This window comes from Macaca mulatta, chromosome 2, assembly GCF_049350105.2.
Source record: "Macaca mulatta isolate MMU2019108-1 chromosome 2, T2T-MMU8v2.0, whole genome shotgun sequence".
NCBI classification, from domain to species: Eukaryota; Metazoa; Chordata; class Mammalia; order Primates; family Cercopithecidae; genus Macaca; species Macaca mulatta.
This window is the reverse complement of record NC_133407.1, coordinates 171,169,103-171,186,085: the sequence shown is the minus strand read 5'-3', so window position 1 is coordinate 171,186,085 and position 16,983 is coordinate 171,169,103. Positions and strand designations below refer to the sequence as shown.

Genomic DNA, 16,983 nt, shown 5'->3' with positions numbered 1-16,983 from the left:
ACTTCAAAATAAGGGCCCAATTTTAAAGCTTAACCCCCCAGAACTTATTTTTGAAACTGTAAGTTGATTTCTAGCACAGGACTTTCAGTTCTCATGTTCTCAGGTTTAGCAAAACTTCTACAAAATAGTACTGTGCTCTCTCACTTGTCATTTTTACTTTGCGGCCTTTCCTGTTTCTGCCTAAAATAGAACTTTCTAAATTAGTCTATCCTATAAATGCGACTTAGAGTCCTACCACACCTGACTTTGGGTGGAGAAAGATGGGTTCATAAAGGTTAAGTGGAACACAGATTCACAAACATCAAAGTGCATACTGATTACCTGAAGATCCTGTTAAAATGTAGATACTTACTTAGCATGTGAAGGCTGAGATTCTACATTACTAACAAGCTCCCAGAGGATTCCCATGCTACTGATTTGAGCGCCATCCTTTGAGTATCAAGAGAGTACTTTGCAAACACAGTCATTCATTAATTAAACATTATTTAATCCTAATATGTGCCAAACACTGAGCTAAAAAACTGAGGAAGAATGTGACATAGTCCTTGCCCATAAGAAGCCCACAGTCTAATGTTACAGGAAACATAATAACAAATAAGTGCTATGAATTATACTGAGAGGAAGAGAAGCCACAGACAGAAATAAATTATTTGCCAGTGGGAGCTAAACAAATGGCACACATGGATGTAAAGATGGAGAAAATAGACCCTGGGGACTGTGAAGATAGTGAGGAGGAGTTGAGGGTTGAAAAATTCCCACTGGATACAATGTCCAGTGTTTTGGTGACAGGTATACTACAAGCGCAACACTCACCATTATGCATGTAATACCCATGTAACAAACATGCACATATACCCTTGAATCTAAAATTTAAAAAAGAAAAAAAAAGGACTACTTGCAATCTAGAAAAAGAGACATATTTGATAAAGGTTTGTATCAAAACTATACAGAGAACTCTTAAAATTCAACAAGAAAATGAACAACCCAATTAAACAATGGGCAAAAGATCTGAACAGACACCTCACCAAAGAGGATACATGGATTACAAATAACTATATGGAAAGATGCACAACAGTATATGTCATTAGGGAATTCCAAGTTAAAACAATGAGATACCACTACGCACCTATTAGAATGGCAAAATTCTAAAACAGTGACATCACTAAATGCTGGCTAGGATGTGAAATAATAATAAGTCTCATTTATTGCTGGTAAAAATGCAAAATGGTACAGTTACTTTGGAAGATATTTTGACAATTTCTTACAAAACTCAACATACTATTACCATACAATCCGGCCATCATCCTCCTTGGTGTTTACACAAAGGAGATGAAAATTGAAATGTGAGTCATAACCACAATGCTGTCTCATACCAGTCAGAATGGCTATTATTAAAAAGTCAAAAAATAACGGACACTGGTGAGGTTGTGAAGAAAAGGGAACACTTACACACTGTTGATGGGAGTGTAAATTAGTTTAACCATTGTGGAAAGTAGTGTGGCAATTCCTCAAAGAGCTAAAAACAGAACTACCATTTGACCCAGCAATTCCGTTACTGGGTGTGTATCCAAAGGAATATAAATTGTTCTGTTTTAAAGACACATACAGGCATATGTTCACTGCAGCACTACTCACAATAACAAAGCATGGAATCAACGTAAATGTCCATCAATGGAAGACTGGATAAAGAAAATGTGGTACATATACACCATGAAACACTATGCAGCCATAAAAAAGAATGAGATCATGTCCTTTTCAGGAACATGGATGGAACTAGAAGCCATTACTCTTAGCAGACTAAGGCAGGAACAGAAAACTAAATATTGCACGTTCTCACTTACAAGTGGGAGCTAAATGATGAGAACACATGGAAACATAGAGCGAAACGACAGACATTTAAGGCCCACTGGAGGGTGGAGGTTGAGAGGAAGGAGAAGATCAGATAAAATAACTAATGGGTACTAATAGGCTTAATGCTTGAGTGATAAAATAATCTGTACAACAAACTTTCCATGACACTGGTTTACCTGTATAACAAACTTGCCCATGTACCCCTGAATTTCAAATTGAAGTTTTTCTAAAACCCTGCACACAAATATTTAGAGCAGCTTTATTCATAATTGTCAAAACTTGGAAGCAACAAAAATGTCCTTCAGTAGATGAAGAGATAAATAAACTGTGGAACATTCAGACAACAGAATATTATTCACCATTAAAAAGAAATGAACTATCAAGCCATGATAAGACATGGAGGAAACTTAAATGCATATTATTAAGTGAAATAAGCAAATCTGAAAAGGCTACATGGGGCATGACTCCAACTGTATGGCGCTCTGGAAAAGGCAAAACAATAGAGGCAGCGGTTGTCAGGGATTGGGAGGGAGATGTAAACGAGTAGAGCAAAGAGGGTTTTTAGGACAGTGAAACTAGTCTGTCAATCACCACAATGGTGGATACATGTCATCATACCTGTCAAAACCCAAAGAACTGCAAGTGTGAACCCTCATGTAAGCCATGAACTTTGGTTGATAATGACATGTCAATTCTAGTTACTGATTGTAACAAATGCACCACTGAAGTGCAGGATGTTGATGATGGGAGAAGCTGTGCACATGTGGGGGAAGACGGTATAGAAACTCTCGATGCTCTCTGCTTAGCTTTGCTGAACCTAAAGGTGCTCTGAAAAAAAGTTGATATATTTAGCAAAATAGATATGATCACGCCAGAGAATCCATTCTGGGGACTAGATAGTTTTGGTTGGTGCACAAAATTGATCAAATAAACCACATATACCAAACCTACCCTCTACCAGGTTTCTCAAATTGTGGACACTGGGAAACATATTAAAATCGATTGGCATGTCTTTTAAACGTGACGATTACACAGCCATCTTCTAGACCTCCTGAATCAGAATTTCTTAGTGCTGCAAGCTGATAGTCTGCAGTTTAGCAAGTTATTCAGGTCGCTTTCATGTGTCAGGGGGTTTAAGAATCAGTATTCTATTCATGCCCACACATTTTGGGGTACAAAAGCAGATGCCAAATTGATTTCAAATAAGTTTTAATAACTTTACCTTCTTATTGAGCACAATCAACAAGCTTAAAATTTGTGAGAAACCATTAAATTATCTGCATATTCTTTTTCTCAAACCATCTATAAATTAATGAAATAAGCCATGTAAATAACAGTGAAATAGATTCATTTGGGAAAATGCATATATGGCTCTGACACCATTTTGAAAAGGAAAAAAAACATAAATGATTTGTGATTTTGGCAAACAGTACAAATATATTAATAAATCTTAGAGACAAATCATTATCAGCATTATCTTTACTATAAGACATACTAAGAATATGCTAAATAAGACAAATATTTTGCTTTTAAGTTTGAGAGAATCATAAAGGAACTGTTCAACTTTGTGTGTTCATCTGATAAGAGGACAGCTAAATGTATCCTCCCCATATTTCCTGTTTCTATTTTTAAGAATACCACAAGCAGCTATTCTAACATGTCTTTCTTACATAAATTGTCCACAAATGCACCCTGGCTAAAAGAGCCTATCTCGAATTGGTTGCTTAAAATTCTAGGTGTAATTGGCAAAATAACAGTGACTCAAAAGGATATCTGCACCCCCAAATCTAAGGAACTAAAAATGCCAGTGTTACTTAAGAAAATCTCTCCGCCACAAAACCTCAGTTTTTTCTTTTTGTATGTATACCCCACGTGTACTCTCAACTCCATAATTTCACATATTATTTTCTTTAATGGCCCATTTACTGTAGTATTTTGAGCTTCATAAGCAAACTGAAAATGTAATGTCATTTTGATCAGTTTCTCATGCACCATGTCTGTTGTCACCAACTCCACCTAAAACACACACACACACACACACACACACACACACACACATCACATTCATTTGTGCAGCAGCTCAGCTTACATATTTGTTCAAATGGATTTTAGCCTTTGCTATCCACTTTGGATGAAGACTATTACATTATTCAGTAGCAGCACCTGAGAATTCTAATCGTCTCAAACTGTTGAATAAAATTATAGACTATTTTTGAAATAATTTAGCTCAAGTACTTTGGAAAGTCCAAAAATCTGAATCCATCTTTTGCTATACTCTTAAGTGGCTGCAACCTCAGTATTTTAAAATAGACGATTAGCAAACTAAAATATGTCACTACAGATGATTTGCCCTGATTCCTTAGTAAGAAGAACAGCAAGATGCAGATGTGGTGAATGAAAGCATATTGACCCCTACTGACCAATTGAATGTTCTGGGTTTTCCTCCATTCCATTAATTGCACTTTAACTTGCTATCAAGTCAAGCATGAAGCAGTTTAAGCTATCTTCACTTACCCAATAATACCTATTCTAACTTTTAAACTATTCAGATGCCCATAAGTATATTAAATATATTAATTCAGCAGCATTATGTCACATTCCTATCCATTAGTCTATGTGACCCAAACATGAGTCTCCACTTTGCTCATAAATGTGCTATATGTTGACTGCTCCATTAACACCTATATTTACTTATCAATCTAACAGAGTAGATATAAGCATTTGTTTGCCAGGTATGGGGAACATCTACCCTACATCCAATTGGTATATTCTATATTTTTATTGCACCGTTTATTATTTTCATTTTCTTACATCAGGCCTGAAATGATTTCTCCTTTGCATTTAAGAAACACCATTCTTAGACTGACACAGGAAAAAATTTCTTATTATGGAAGACTGACTTGAAATATACAATCATTCCTGTATTTGTGGTTGGTTAGTCAAATTGGTACATTTTGTTTTCAAGAGTGTGTAGTGAACTGATGCAGGTAACACAAACCTCTTTTCCCTACGGAGTCTTTCCAACAGCTTCAAAGGCAAGATCGAGTTTGTATATTAGGTAAAATGTAGCTAAAGTTTAAACATTCTACTATTCTGCTATTCATGACGTCAATCAGCTTTGGAGAGATTTTGTTGTCCGAGGCTATAACATAAAAAGCTCCCAAATAAGTTTCTGAGAGAAATTTTAATCATTTGTCCTATGGACCCTTAAGACCCAAGCACTAACATGAACATTTCTAAAGTAAAAATTCTCAAATTGAGAAATATTATTTGACATCCTATTGGGCCCAGACAATGATGTCAACACATTGATCATTCAATGGTTCCTGTAGGAGTCAGAAACAGACTTAACTCCTCACACATATGGATGCATATTCTGTCGGTGCTTCTTTTACATTTCTTGCCTGTCTTGAGTTCAGTGCAATGATGGAATGGTTCAGGGAAGCATAAATAATGCCCGGTTTGTTTTCTTCTAGGCATGGATTAGAATAAACTTCAGACCCTTCCTGCATCCTGAAACAAAAGTCAGGCTCATTATCATAAATTCCAGTTTCTGATAGCAGTACTTGGGAATTTTGCCTGGTGCTTGCTTCCGTTTGCTCACTCTTAAAGGGAACATCAACCTATAATAGAAAAGAGGATGGTTTTAAGTGACACTTACGGCCATGGTAGTGCATATTCATTAGCAAACTATGAATGAAAGGCTTCAATGGAGTCATGTCCATTGTGAGAAATAATCTACTGTCCCTCACGTATGCTGCTGACATCTACATTTTCAGCTAAATCTCAATTATTAAAGGATGAAAGGCTTGAGAATCACTATGTCACCCCTAAATAGTTATTTTGTGCTTTATTACTGGTCACTTTTGAGGTCACAGAACATTTTTTAATCCCCCTTTAAGATAAAAAGCATAGCCCAAATTGATGGAAAAAGCAAAAAATATCCTATGAAAACTTCAGGCAGTTTATAATATGATGAATAGCATTTAATGCAGTTTAGAATAAAAAGATTAAGGATAAAGCAGAACAAATACCCCCGAAGGGGGCAGAAAGAATAAATATTATGAGTTAGCCAAGATACATTATTATAATTTGAGACCTCAAATTAAAAAATTGATGTCAGTTTTGGAAAGATAAAGCTTAGAAAAAGTTCTAAGACAATATTCCAGTTGTTATTCCTATCAAAATAATTTTTTTTTTTTTTTTTTTTTTTTTTTGGTGACAGAGTCTTGCTCTGCAGCCCAGGCTGGAGTGCAGTGGCGCAATCTCGGCTCACTGCAAGCTCCACCTCCCGGGTTCACGCCATTCTCCTGACTCAGCCTCCCTCCTGAGTAGCTGGGACTACAGGCACCCGCCATCTCGTCTGGCTAATTTTTTTGTATTTTTAGTAGAGACGGGGTTTCAGCGTGTTAGCCAGGACGGTCTCAATCTCCTGACCTCGTGATCCACCCGCTTCGGTCTCCCAAAGTGCTGGATTATAGGCGTGAGCCACTGCACCCTGCAAGAAAATTCTTACAGTTTCAAATATAGCCAAATATCTTAGAGCTTCTGAGAAAGAGGTGAATTTGTAGAAACACACAGTAAAATTAGTCCTGATGTTTTCTCACTCTGCAGTTATTTATTAGCCACTCCTACCTATACAAAGGTTCACCTGACAAAGATGTGTTCATCCTAGGGGCTATTTCAGTTCTTTAAATTCAAGTTTTGCCCATCGATTTATGCTCTTGACGTCTGGCCTAACTCCTTTAAGGTATCAGGTACACAGTCTGAAAGTCTACACACTTTATCTGGTCCTTTGTCATCCTCATTGTGCTATGTGCAGTAGGATGTCTGTGGCAGATTTCCTTGGCAGAGCTCTATCATGCAAGCATGTTTGGCTTTACCCTGAGAAGCTAGGTAATAATTCCTGATACAGTGCCACCCTCTGATGTGGTGGCTGCCCAGAAATCACAGTGAGGCTGAGCGACTGAAAGAGGCAGAGGTTGCTTGGCTAAGAGAAAAAGTACTCCCAACTCCACTGGAAGGAGCCTGGTTGAAGTCAGTAGGTGGCACACTTAAGAAGACTGTCAAGTGAACTGAAAAATAGCCATTAGTCCTCAACATATCAACAAGGATCCTGTGATACTTTTCAATCTGTTTAAACCTGTCAATTCAGTTGCCTGTCTCTCATCCCAAGAAAGGGTTCATTTCCATGAAACGTTTTGTTAAAGTGAATGGAGCAAAGGAAAATCTAGCGCTCTGCAGCACCCCTGCTGTGGCACCCCGTCAAAGTGGCTGGCCGCCACAAGGCCAGTGCACCACAGTGTGGTGGATAGGGGTGATAAAACCAGAAACAGCAATCCCACCTTACATTCCTATGGCAGGTTGCGGTATACAAAGCACTTTAAAATTTGTATTTATAGTATATGTTTAGATATAATTCACATGCCATAAAATTCATCCTTTTAAGTGTACAATTCAGTGGTTTTCATTAGGCAAGCACTTTACGCCCTCAAAGGACCATTCTGGATTAAGATCAGAGCTTTGGCTTTCATATGTACCTGTTATGTTTGTACTAGTTCCTTTCCTGTCACGTTTATACCAGTTCCTTTCTGTACTTTGATTTCTCCACAGTTCCCATACTAGTTTTATGTTAAGAAATATTTAGCCCCAAGGATCTAATATGGTATCCTTTTGATTATTTTCTAAAATGCTAGACAACTGAAATGGGGCAAAAATCTTCAGATTCTTGTGACAAGCAAAAACACTTTAAAACAAACTTCCCAAACAATTGCACATACAGAAAATACCCTTTTGAATTAAGCTTCAAATCATAATTTATCCAGCCTACACAGGAAGAAAAATGTCCACAGCTTAACCAACCTGGGTTTTACTTGCACAGTAAATTATTTAGATTTTTGTCTTAAATAATGTCATAGCTCTCTGGCCTTATTGTAATCAAATGAAAGTTTTATTATTATTTACTATAGAAAGAAAATAACATTCAAGAAAATTTCCCTATTTGAGGGAACAAAGCCTTAGCACTCAACACATACCTACTGATGCTCATGAAAACTTAATAAAAGTTTGTCAAGTTGAGTGTATTCGGTTTGGTTTAAAATTAAGCAGCTGGGTGGGGAATGTTGAATGCCATTTAATATTATATACAGAATTATTGGCTGTATCGACTTTGCCTTTTGTGGAATTTTTAAGAGGGTTACTACCTCTTTATCACTATTTTTCCTTACTGAAACACAGATACATATCAAGTTCCTTTACAGTATCTCATTTATGACTGTTTAGTTTTAATTAGAGGGCTTCAGAATGCTTTTCCACAAATATATTGCCTCGTCTTGCATTCGTTTTTAGTTCTAATATCTCCATACCATTCAACTCAAAAGAAAAGCCTACATTTATTTTCCAAACCTTGTAGGAAAGATTGACTCCAAAATTCCCTTCCTTTAGTCTGGGTGGTCCCTTCCTTGATGAGCCCATACACATTGCCAGGGTTCTCTGTGTAATAACTAAGCCAAAGATCATGCCTCTATTTTGCTGGTGCTATTTATGAAGATATCTAATCATTTTATGAAGTTATTTATGGGTTCATTCTTTCATCAGCTCCCTACTCTCTTCCTGAGAGACCTTAAGGTGTTTACATAAAAAATAAATGAATAGCCTGAAGCCACATAACAGGCAAGAGCAGAGTCAAGGTTGTACGGTTCAGTCTCTGACTTTTCTGTCTTGGATCTAGACTGCCTCCCATGAACTTCCAAAGAACCATTTATTATGACACTTGTTAACCCTAAAGAGCTTTTGCTGCATAGAGAGCAGAATGCAAAATTCACATCTTTAAAAATGGGTACATATATATATGGTCCATAGAATAATGCCTGGCACATGGTAAGTGTTGTATAAATTCATTGAATAAATACATAAACACAGTATAACGCAAATTGCATTTGTTTCAACAGATACATCAAGTTTACCAGGGTAATTTCCCTTCCTGTTGTGTCAGAGAGTTCATTTTGCTTTCCTGGAAGACAAAAGGAAAAGAAGTAATCAAAAGGAGTAATGAAAGCAGAAGTAAACCACCTTGCCACCCATGCTTACCCTGTTGAATGCCAGGGATAGTGTTGTTAGTTTTGGCTTGTTAATTTGCTTTGCCTAGCACACACTTGTTTGTGAGAATTCACAGTGACCAGCTCTCTCTCTGGTTCATCACTTTTCAGTCCATATAGCCCCATGGCATAGCTAAGAGGAAGGGGAAGGATCTAGTATATCACTTGCGAGAGACTGGAAGTCCTTGCTCTGGGGACATTCCATACTCAATGCCAGAAATGCTGCGGTCCTGTCACCTATGTAGCCAAGATCTCCTACTACCTAGTTCACTCTGGATGTGATAAATCAAAAGACTTATCCCTGCCTCCTTTTCTGAAGTTCTAAGAGAGGTTCCAGCAGTCTCAAAAAAGATGATGAAAGATACAGAGAGGCTGTAGAAAGAGCCATGGAATTGAAGATGAAGAATTGGGGTAAGAGAGAATTCTTCAGAATCCAGAGAAGGTTCTGAACTCCAGAAGTTCTCACTCCAAAATATCAGAAGCACTTTTGCCCAGTCAAAGGTTATTCCTGTGACACACAGAATAAGGGTTGCTCTATCTAGCTCAGTTTCTATAACTACACTGTCGCTGGTGTTGTGAAAACAGGAATAGGAGAGAATGGAGGAGAAGAAAAAAGAAAGAGAAAACTGAGTAGTTCAGGCCAAAGCTAGATCAGAATTCTCTATGCTTTCCTCTCTTACTTATTTGGTCATGACATTGAGGGAGTTCTTACAAAAGTAGAAAGGAATTATTTTCAAAATATCACACCATTCCCATCATAGCCAAACCCACATTTTTCAAATGCATTATTGTTGGGTAAGGATTCAGGTCAAGCCTATGTTTATAATGGCAACAGAAAGTACAGACATATTCATTTTCTCTGGGAACATTGGTTCTTCAATGAGATAAGGGTGCGTGTGGGACTGGCATGATGTGGTATGGCTGTGAAAAGAGGATAATACAAAATAAATCAGATATCTTGATCTGAGAGATTGTTTCAACTTCCAATCCTGTTAAGGTTTAGAAGAGCTCTTTCTCACACAAACCTAAGACTGATGCAAAGAGAATGATTAATTCTCAGCAATGTGCTGTGCTTGCCACAACTCTAGCTGGAACACTGTGCTGCGGTGAGCATGCCTCTCTCGTGACTCAAGGAAGCCCCAACCAACCCATCTGGCTTTTTAGCACAAGTATGACTTGTCTTCTAGGAAATCATTATCCATGGTTTACAGGATTGGGAAAGAAAACAACAGGAAGAAACTAAAAATCCTTTAGCCCCAGAAATAAGAATGTGTGGTACTGGGGGCAGAAGGAAAATAGAACCCACCTTGGTGCCTTCTCAGGAAGCAGAAGAGGCAGAAACAGGTAGTGATGAGTAGAGGCAATCCCCCCAAAGGAAGTAAACTATACAGGAGCCATAGTCTGCTTGCCATTTCGTCCTTGGAGGGTCGTTCTGAGGCACTTTTTACATCTGGAATGTTAGTAAATGCTAAAGAGAGTTAGGAAATCCGAGATATATTGGGATCAGCGGCACCCCTCTGCATTGTCAGAACTTGAATGAAGGAGATTTCAGGCCAGTGCCCCCATTTCTCCTTCAGAGGCATTCCTCAAGAATCCCAGTGCCCTCAGCCACCTCTTACTTTCTTGCTGAGCAGATGTGGCTCTGCAATAATTTATCTTTTGCAGAAATTCTTTATTCTGATAGAGTTAATCTTCCACAGAACAATCTTCATGATAGCTGTCAGAAGGTACTTCTTTAAGATTTTCTATTTACGGTATCTAACTCTCATATTCATCCTTAAGTAGGGAAACCATTGTCTTTATTTTGCCCCAAGAATAGACCCAAGTCAGATAGCTAGTGAGTGGCAATGGGAACTCAAGTCAACATGTTTGTAACATGAAATTCAAGTTTCTTCAACACAATGTCATTTCCTTGTCTCATAACTTATCAGAATCTCCAAATACCAAATACTTTTGATATCCTCAAAAGTGCTCTGCATGGCACACAGCTAATGCGCATTACTATTGATCAATGTTGATATGCATTGAGGTCCTGTTTGTCTGCAGTTGTTCACAGCTCATTAGCAGGTTGTGAAACAATTTAGTAGGTCACAAATAGCATTTTAAAAAAGGAAACAGAAGAGGATAGAAATCAGAACGCATCACACACACTAGAGCAGTGGTTCTCAAGCAGGACAATTTTGGCTCCAGGGAACATGTGGCAATGTCCGGAGACGTTTTTGGCTGTAACAAGGTAGGGGGCTGGCAACTAGTGAGTAGAAACCAGGGATTCTGCTAAACATCCTATACTATACAGGATGCAACCCCCACTTAGTGCAACAAAACACTATCCAGACCAAAATGTCAATGGAGAAACTCTGTCTTACAGTTAAGTAAGACCTTATGAAACTTTTTTATATTTGTGTGTATTATGGGTTGTGATGTAAGATCTATTTTTTTTTTTTTTTAATTTTTGGGTTACTGTTAACACAGTATGAAAAATACTGAAGTAAGATATTCTAAGGTCTGGCCTGGTGGCTCATACCTGTAATTTCAGCACTTTGGGAGGCCGAGGCCGGTGGATCACTTGAGGTCAGGAGTTTGAGACCAGCCTGGCCAAAATGATGAAGCCCCGTCTCTACTAAAAATACAAAAATTAGCTGGGTGTGGTGGTGTGCATCTGTAATCCCAGGTACATGGGAGGCTGAGACAGGAGAATCGCTTGAACTCGGTAGCTGGAGACTTCAGTGAACCGATATGATACCACTGCACTCAGCCTGGGTGACACAGTGAGACTCCATCTCAAAAAAACAAAACAAAACAAAATCATATTAATTCCATTATAATGTTATTTTGTTTCGCTAGATGCTTGGGTTTGGGGTAAAAATGATTAGGGGCAATTGAAGCTGCACAAAAAGTGGTTTGGTTATTCAGAGTGGTAACAAATGTTGTCTGTTAATGCTGCAGCTGCTCTTTAGTTAGTGATCAGTCAAACCACTGCCAGGAGTGCCAGAAACAGCTGTCTCGGGGAGAGTCTTGGATAGTAATGGGGACTAAGGTTTCTACAACAGATATCCTAATACAAACAAATCTGCTGGATCAAGAAGATCCAACTTCTGTTACTTCTTTAACCCCCCCAAAAAACTAATTTCCTTAATTTTACTTGATTAGTTTGATCAAATAAAACTAATTCAGAACAAACTCTTTCTCTATTTCAGAACAAATTCAAAACTCCTCTAACTTATTTTGAGTTTGTTCTGAAATAGAGAAACAAGAAAAAGAACTGAAATTGATTGAGAAAATGATGAGAGTGTACACTTGCATATGTCCAAAACCAGAGCTAGCCTTGGGGAGGATTCCAGTGTTTGCACACTACCAGAGAATCCAACAATCCATCTCAAGATAAGTTAGCATCATTTGTGGAACATCACCCCAAGATTATTGACACAAAGTAAATTCCTGGGCTTATTTTGAAGCTCACTGAAAGACTGTAAATACAACACAATCTTCGTCTATCTGCTTTGATCTCCTCTTCCCCATTCCTTAAGCATAAGGACACAGTATAGCCTGTACAATGATACCTCTTGACACCTGGAATAAAAAGAGGCACATTCAGCAGGTACTCCAAATCAGGGTGGAAGTCCACAAGGACTTCCTGCCCTCTCACTTCACACCCACTTTCCTGCCACAGATAATGATCACATTTTGAGGAAGTTCTTTTTTCATTTTTCTTTTTTTTTTTTGAGACGGAGTCTCGCTCTATCACCCAGGCTGGAGTGCAGTGGTGCAATCTCGATTCACTGCAGCCTCCACCTCCTGGGTTCAAGTGATTCTCCTGCTTTAGCCTTCTGAGTAGTTGGGATTACAGGTGCCTGCCACCATGTACAGCTAATTTTTTATATTTTTAGTAGAGATAGGGTTTCAGCATGTTAACCAGGCTGGTCTCAAACCCCTGACCTCAAGTGATTTGTCCGCCTCGGCCTCCCAAAGTGCTGGGATTACAGGCGTGAGCAACCATGCCCAGCCTTGGGGAAGTTCTTAATCAGAAACTGACGAAAGGAAGTTTGGGAAGGGTGAAGTGGCAGGCCAATGGATGTTTCAATGACTGTTCCCCAGCTCTGTCAACTTTTCCCCTAGGACTTTGGCTTGTTTTACAAGATGCTTTTCTTCGTTTTGGGAGAATAGTGCTTTCCCAAGAGCATCCAAGCCCCAACACTGTCACAGACCTGTTCTTACATGAACTTTTAACTTGAACATAAACAGCAAAAGAGGGTCACATACAAAAACAAGAAAATGTCCAAAAATCACTTTGGAAATATATTTCACAGGAAAAAATAAAATATTTTTTATCAGACCTCCAAAATTTCTTTATGAAAAGCATGGTCCTTAAACTTATTTCCAAAATATATTTTTCTCCTCACCTTATACTTGGTTCACTAAGCACTTTCAGGTTCAGAAGGAAAAAGAATTTTTCTTTGACCCTCCCTGTTATTTTTGTTTTCACCGCTTTACTGAAGAAAAATGCACACCTAGATTAAATTAGTTTTAAATTCACACAGAGTTTAAATTAAAGTTAATTCCTAAACAATTTACCTTTAGTGAAGGAAGTAGGAAAAAAAAAAGAAATATTCCACAAATTCCTGCCTTCCAAGACATTATAATCTTTCATGGGACCTAAAACACATTTCCACACATTACTACAGTGAAAGGAAATGATAAATGAGAGGCACAGACCTTAAATGGCATACAAATTGGTAAAAGGGATTGATCCCTTCCCTTCAGGTGATCATGAAAGGCTTTCGTAAGAACTTGGAAAATGAGCTGAGATTGAAAGGAGGGGTAGAATTTCCATAGGTGGAGACAGATGAATGGGTGCTCTACAAGTGGCAAGAGCAGCATAGGCAGGGCTATGATGAAGATGTGGTTATGGCAAATAAGGCCATTAGGCTAGAGTTGAGAGGCTCTATATGGAATGCAGAAACAATCTAGAAAGGTGGTGGGATCAAACTCTGGAAGACTTTGAGTGCTGGTTAACAAAGATGAGCCGAATATTGTGAGCACTGGGGATGCTATGCAAGAGAGTGGTGTTACGAAGGACATGAGGTAAATTAAATGTATTTGGCTGAAATGGACCAAAATGGGGAAACACTAAAGACAAAGAGTCCAATCATAGAATTTATTGGAATTATTTAGAAGGAAGATGATGATGGTGTGAGATGCTCATAGAAGCAATTGGAGGAAACACATGACAGAGTGGAATGTTGTGGAGAGACAAGAGTAGGAAGCAAAGAAAATTCTCTGGGATTTTCCATAAGGATCAAGAGCATTAATTAACAAACTGATAAAGAAGGGAGTGATAAGAAGGGTAGGTGAGTAGGAAACTAGGAGTTGAAATGTTCGAAAAAAAACTGACAAGGCCCTTCATGTCTCCTATTTAGCTCTTAGACTTTCTCTTTCACCACTTCATACTTCCGGTACTTTGTTCCATAAAACCCCCAGGGCACAGGAATTAGGAGGGAATGTTATTCCCTTTCCCCTAAAGTTGGGCTCTTTCCTCCACAAAATAGATAGACTGTTGATCCTAATCTCAGCCCCAACTTGATCCCTAGAATAGGCACCTTTATGCACTTTACAAACTATAGACTATCTTTAGTTGTCATGAATGACCCAAATATGGGATAGAGCTGAAATTGTAAAGTTACTTTTGTGTAACAGACTTTTGTATCGCAATTAATTAACTTCTGACCTTGCATCTGACCTTGGCTAAATTCATCTCTCGTATAGAAGTAGATTAGTTCCCATAAAGAAAGACTGAATTACACAAGACGGCTTCTCTTCCAAGAAAGGTAGACTCAATGCCTCAACATTTAATTTTATTATACATTATGTTAATATATTATATAAAGTAGTTAATAGCACTTATTTATTCAATAGTATATATCATTCTAGAATTAACATTTTGCAGATTTTCCTTATTTTTGTAATTTATTTTGCCTGTTTACAAAACAGTATTTGTTAAAATTTCAATATTTTGTCTCATTAATGTGAATTAATAATGCAATTATTTCTAGAAGGTGTTCATTCCATACATCCTTAATATAGGCTTCTCCAGGTTGATGAAGACAATGTTTGTGCTTTGCATATACTATATTCTTTAATTCATTTACAAAGAAATATTTAGTGAGCCCCTACCATGTTCCAGGTACCCTGACATCCATCATACAGAGCAAAGATGTTTAAGACACAGCCTCCATCCTGAAGGGGTTTATCAGCCAGTGCATGGATGGTCACAAGTAACTAGCACTGAGCTTGACGCTGTATTTGCAAAAGCGGAGTCCCTAACTCTGCCATCGATTTCTTCTATATTTCTATATTTCATAATTGAAGGTTGCTGCTATCACTAAAATGCTCTGCATTTTTTCATGGGGCTCCTGTAAGAAATTTTAAACTGACTTAAAGCATTTTAAAAGAATTTAAATGGGTTCTTTCATTATGCTAATTTGGGGGAGTTGCAAGACACTCAAAAGTAAGCATATAAAGTAATAAATTAACGTTAAAAAGAACAGTTGTAAAATGTATGCATTCAAGTGAATGATGTCCATAAAGGAACTAAACTGTATGAGGGTGCATCTAGAGTTCAGCCATGCTACCATTGCAATAACCCTCTTTTGAAATTTTTCTTCCCAATAACCATAAGGGTCAATTTATGAGCAACGAAAGAAACTCCACCTTATTTCTTATAATTAAAGGGCGCTCTTTTTTGATCCAAATATATTTTTATTGTGGTAAAATACATATAACACAAAAATTACCATTTTAATCATTTAAAATGTACAATTAGATGGCATTTAAGATATTCACAATGTTGTGTAAACATGACTACGATCTAGATTCAGAACATATTCATCGCCGGGTGCGGTGGCTCAAGCCTGTAATCCCAGCACTTTGGGAGGCCGAGGCGGGCGGATCACAAGGTCAGGAGATCGAGACCACAGTGAAACCCCGTCTCTACTAAAAATACAAAAAATTAGCCGGGCGCGGTGGCGGGCGCCTGTAGTCCTAGCTACTCAGGAGGCTGAGGCAGTAGAATGGCGTGAACCCAGGAGGCGGAGCTTGCAGTGAGCCGAGATCGCGCCACTGCACTCCAGCCTGGGCAACAGCGTGAGACTCCGTCTCAAAAAAAAAAAAAAAAAAAAAAAAAAAAAAAAAAGAACATATTCATCACCCCAAAAGGAAACCTTCTACCTATTAAGTAGTCATGCCACATTCTTTATTTCCTCAGCCCCTGGCAACCACCAATTTATTTTCTGTCTCTATGGATTTGCCTATTTTGGACATTTCATATAAACAGAATCACATCATATGTAAACTTTTGTGTACATCTTCTTTTACTTAGCATAATGCTTCTGAGGTTCATCAATGTTGTAACATACGTTAGTACTTCATTCCTTTTCATGACTGAATAATATTCCATGTGTGGATAAACTACATTTCCTTTATCCATTCATCAGTTGAACATTTAGGTTGTTTCCATCTTTTGGCTATTGTGAATAGTGCTGTGATAAACATTCACGCACAAGGATTTGTGTGAACAGATATTTTAACTTCATTTGAATATTTACCTAGGAATAGAATTACTGGGTACTGTGACAACTAGGTTTTATCTTTTGAAGAACTGTTAGACCACTTTCTAAAGTTACTGCACCATTTTACATTCTCATCAGCAATGGATGGGGTTTCTATTTCTTCACATCCTTGCTAACACTTCTTATTTTCTATTTTTTTTTTTATTCTAGTCATTCAATGGGTATGAAGTGGGTTTTCATTGTGGTTTTGATTTGCAAATCTCCAGTAACTAATGACATGGAGCATTTTTTTTCACATGTTTATTGGCCATTTATGTATTTTCTTTGATGAAATGTCTATTCAAGTCCTTTGCTCATTCTAAAATTAGGTTGCCAGTCTATTTGTTGTTGAATTTTAGTGTCTTTTGATGAACAAGTGTTTAATTTTTATGAAGTCCAATTTATCTATTTTTGGTGTTATTGTTGATTAC

General features: G+C 37.8%; 1 protein-coding gene across 2 annotated transcripts in view; it reads right to left on the bottom strand.

The window, feature by feature from the left end:
• Window positions 1–3,043: 3,043 nt before the first annotated feature.
• The window catches only part of BTLA (B and T lymphocyte associated), a 36,551-nt gene continuing 22,611 nt past the window's right edge, over window positions 3,044–16,983 (bottom strand). For both annotated transcript variants that reach the window (XM_015129863.3, XM_001104281.5), the window contains 3 exons: window positions 10,255–10,398; window positions 8,817–8,863; window positions 3,044–5,474 (listed from right to left, as the gene is read on the bottom strand). In XM_015129863.3, coding sequence (XP_014985349.2) covers window positions 5,199–5,474; window positions 8,817–8,863; window positions 10,255–10,398 — 467 coding nt within the window. In that variant the 3' untranslated portion in view covers window positions 3,044–5,198. The remainder of the gene's footprint in view (window positions 5,475–8,816; window positions 8,864–10,254; window positions 10,399–16,983) is intronic.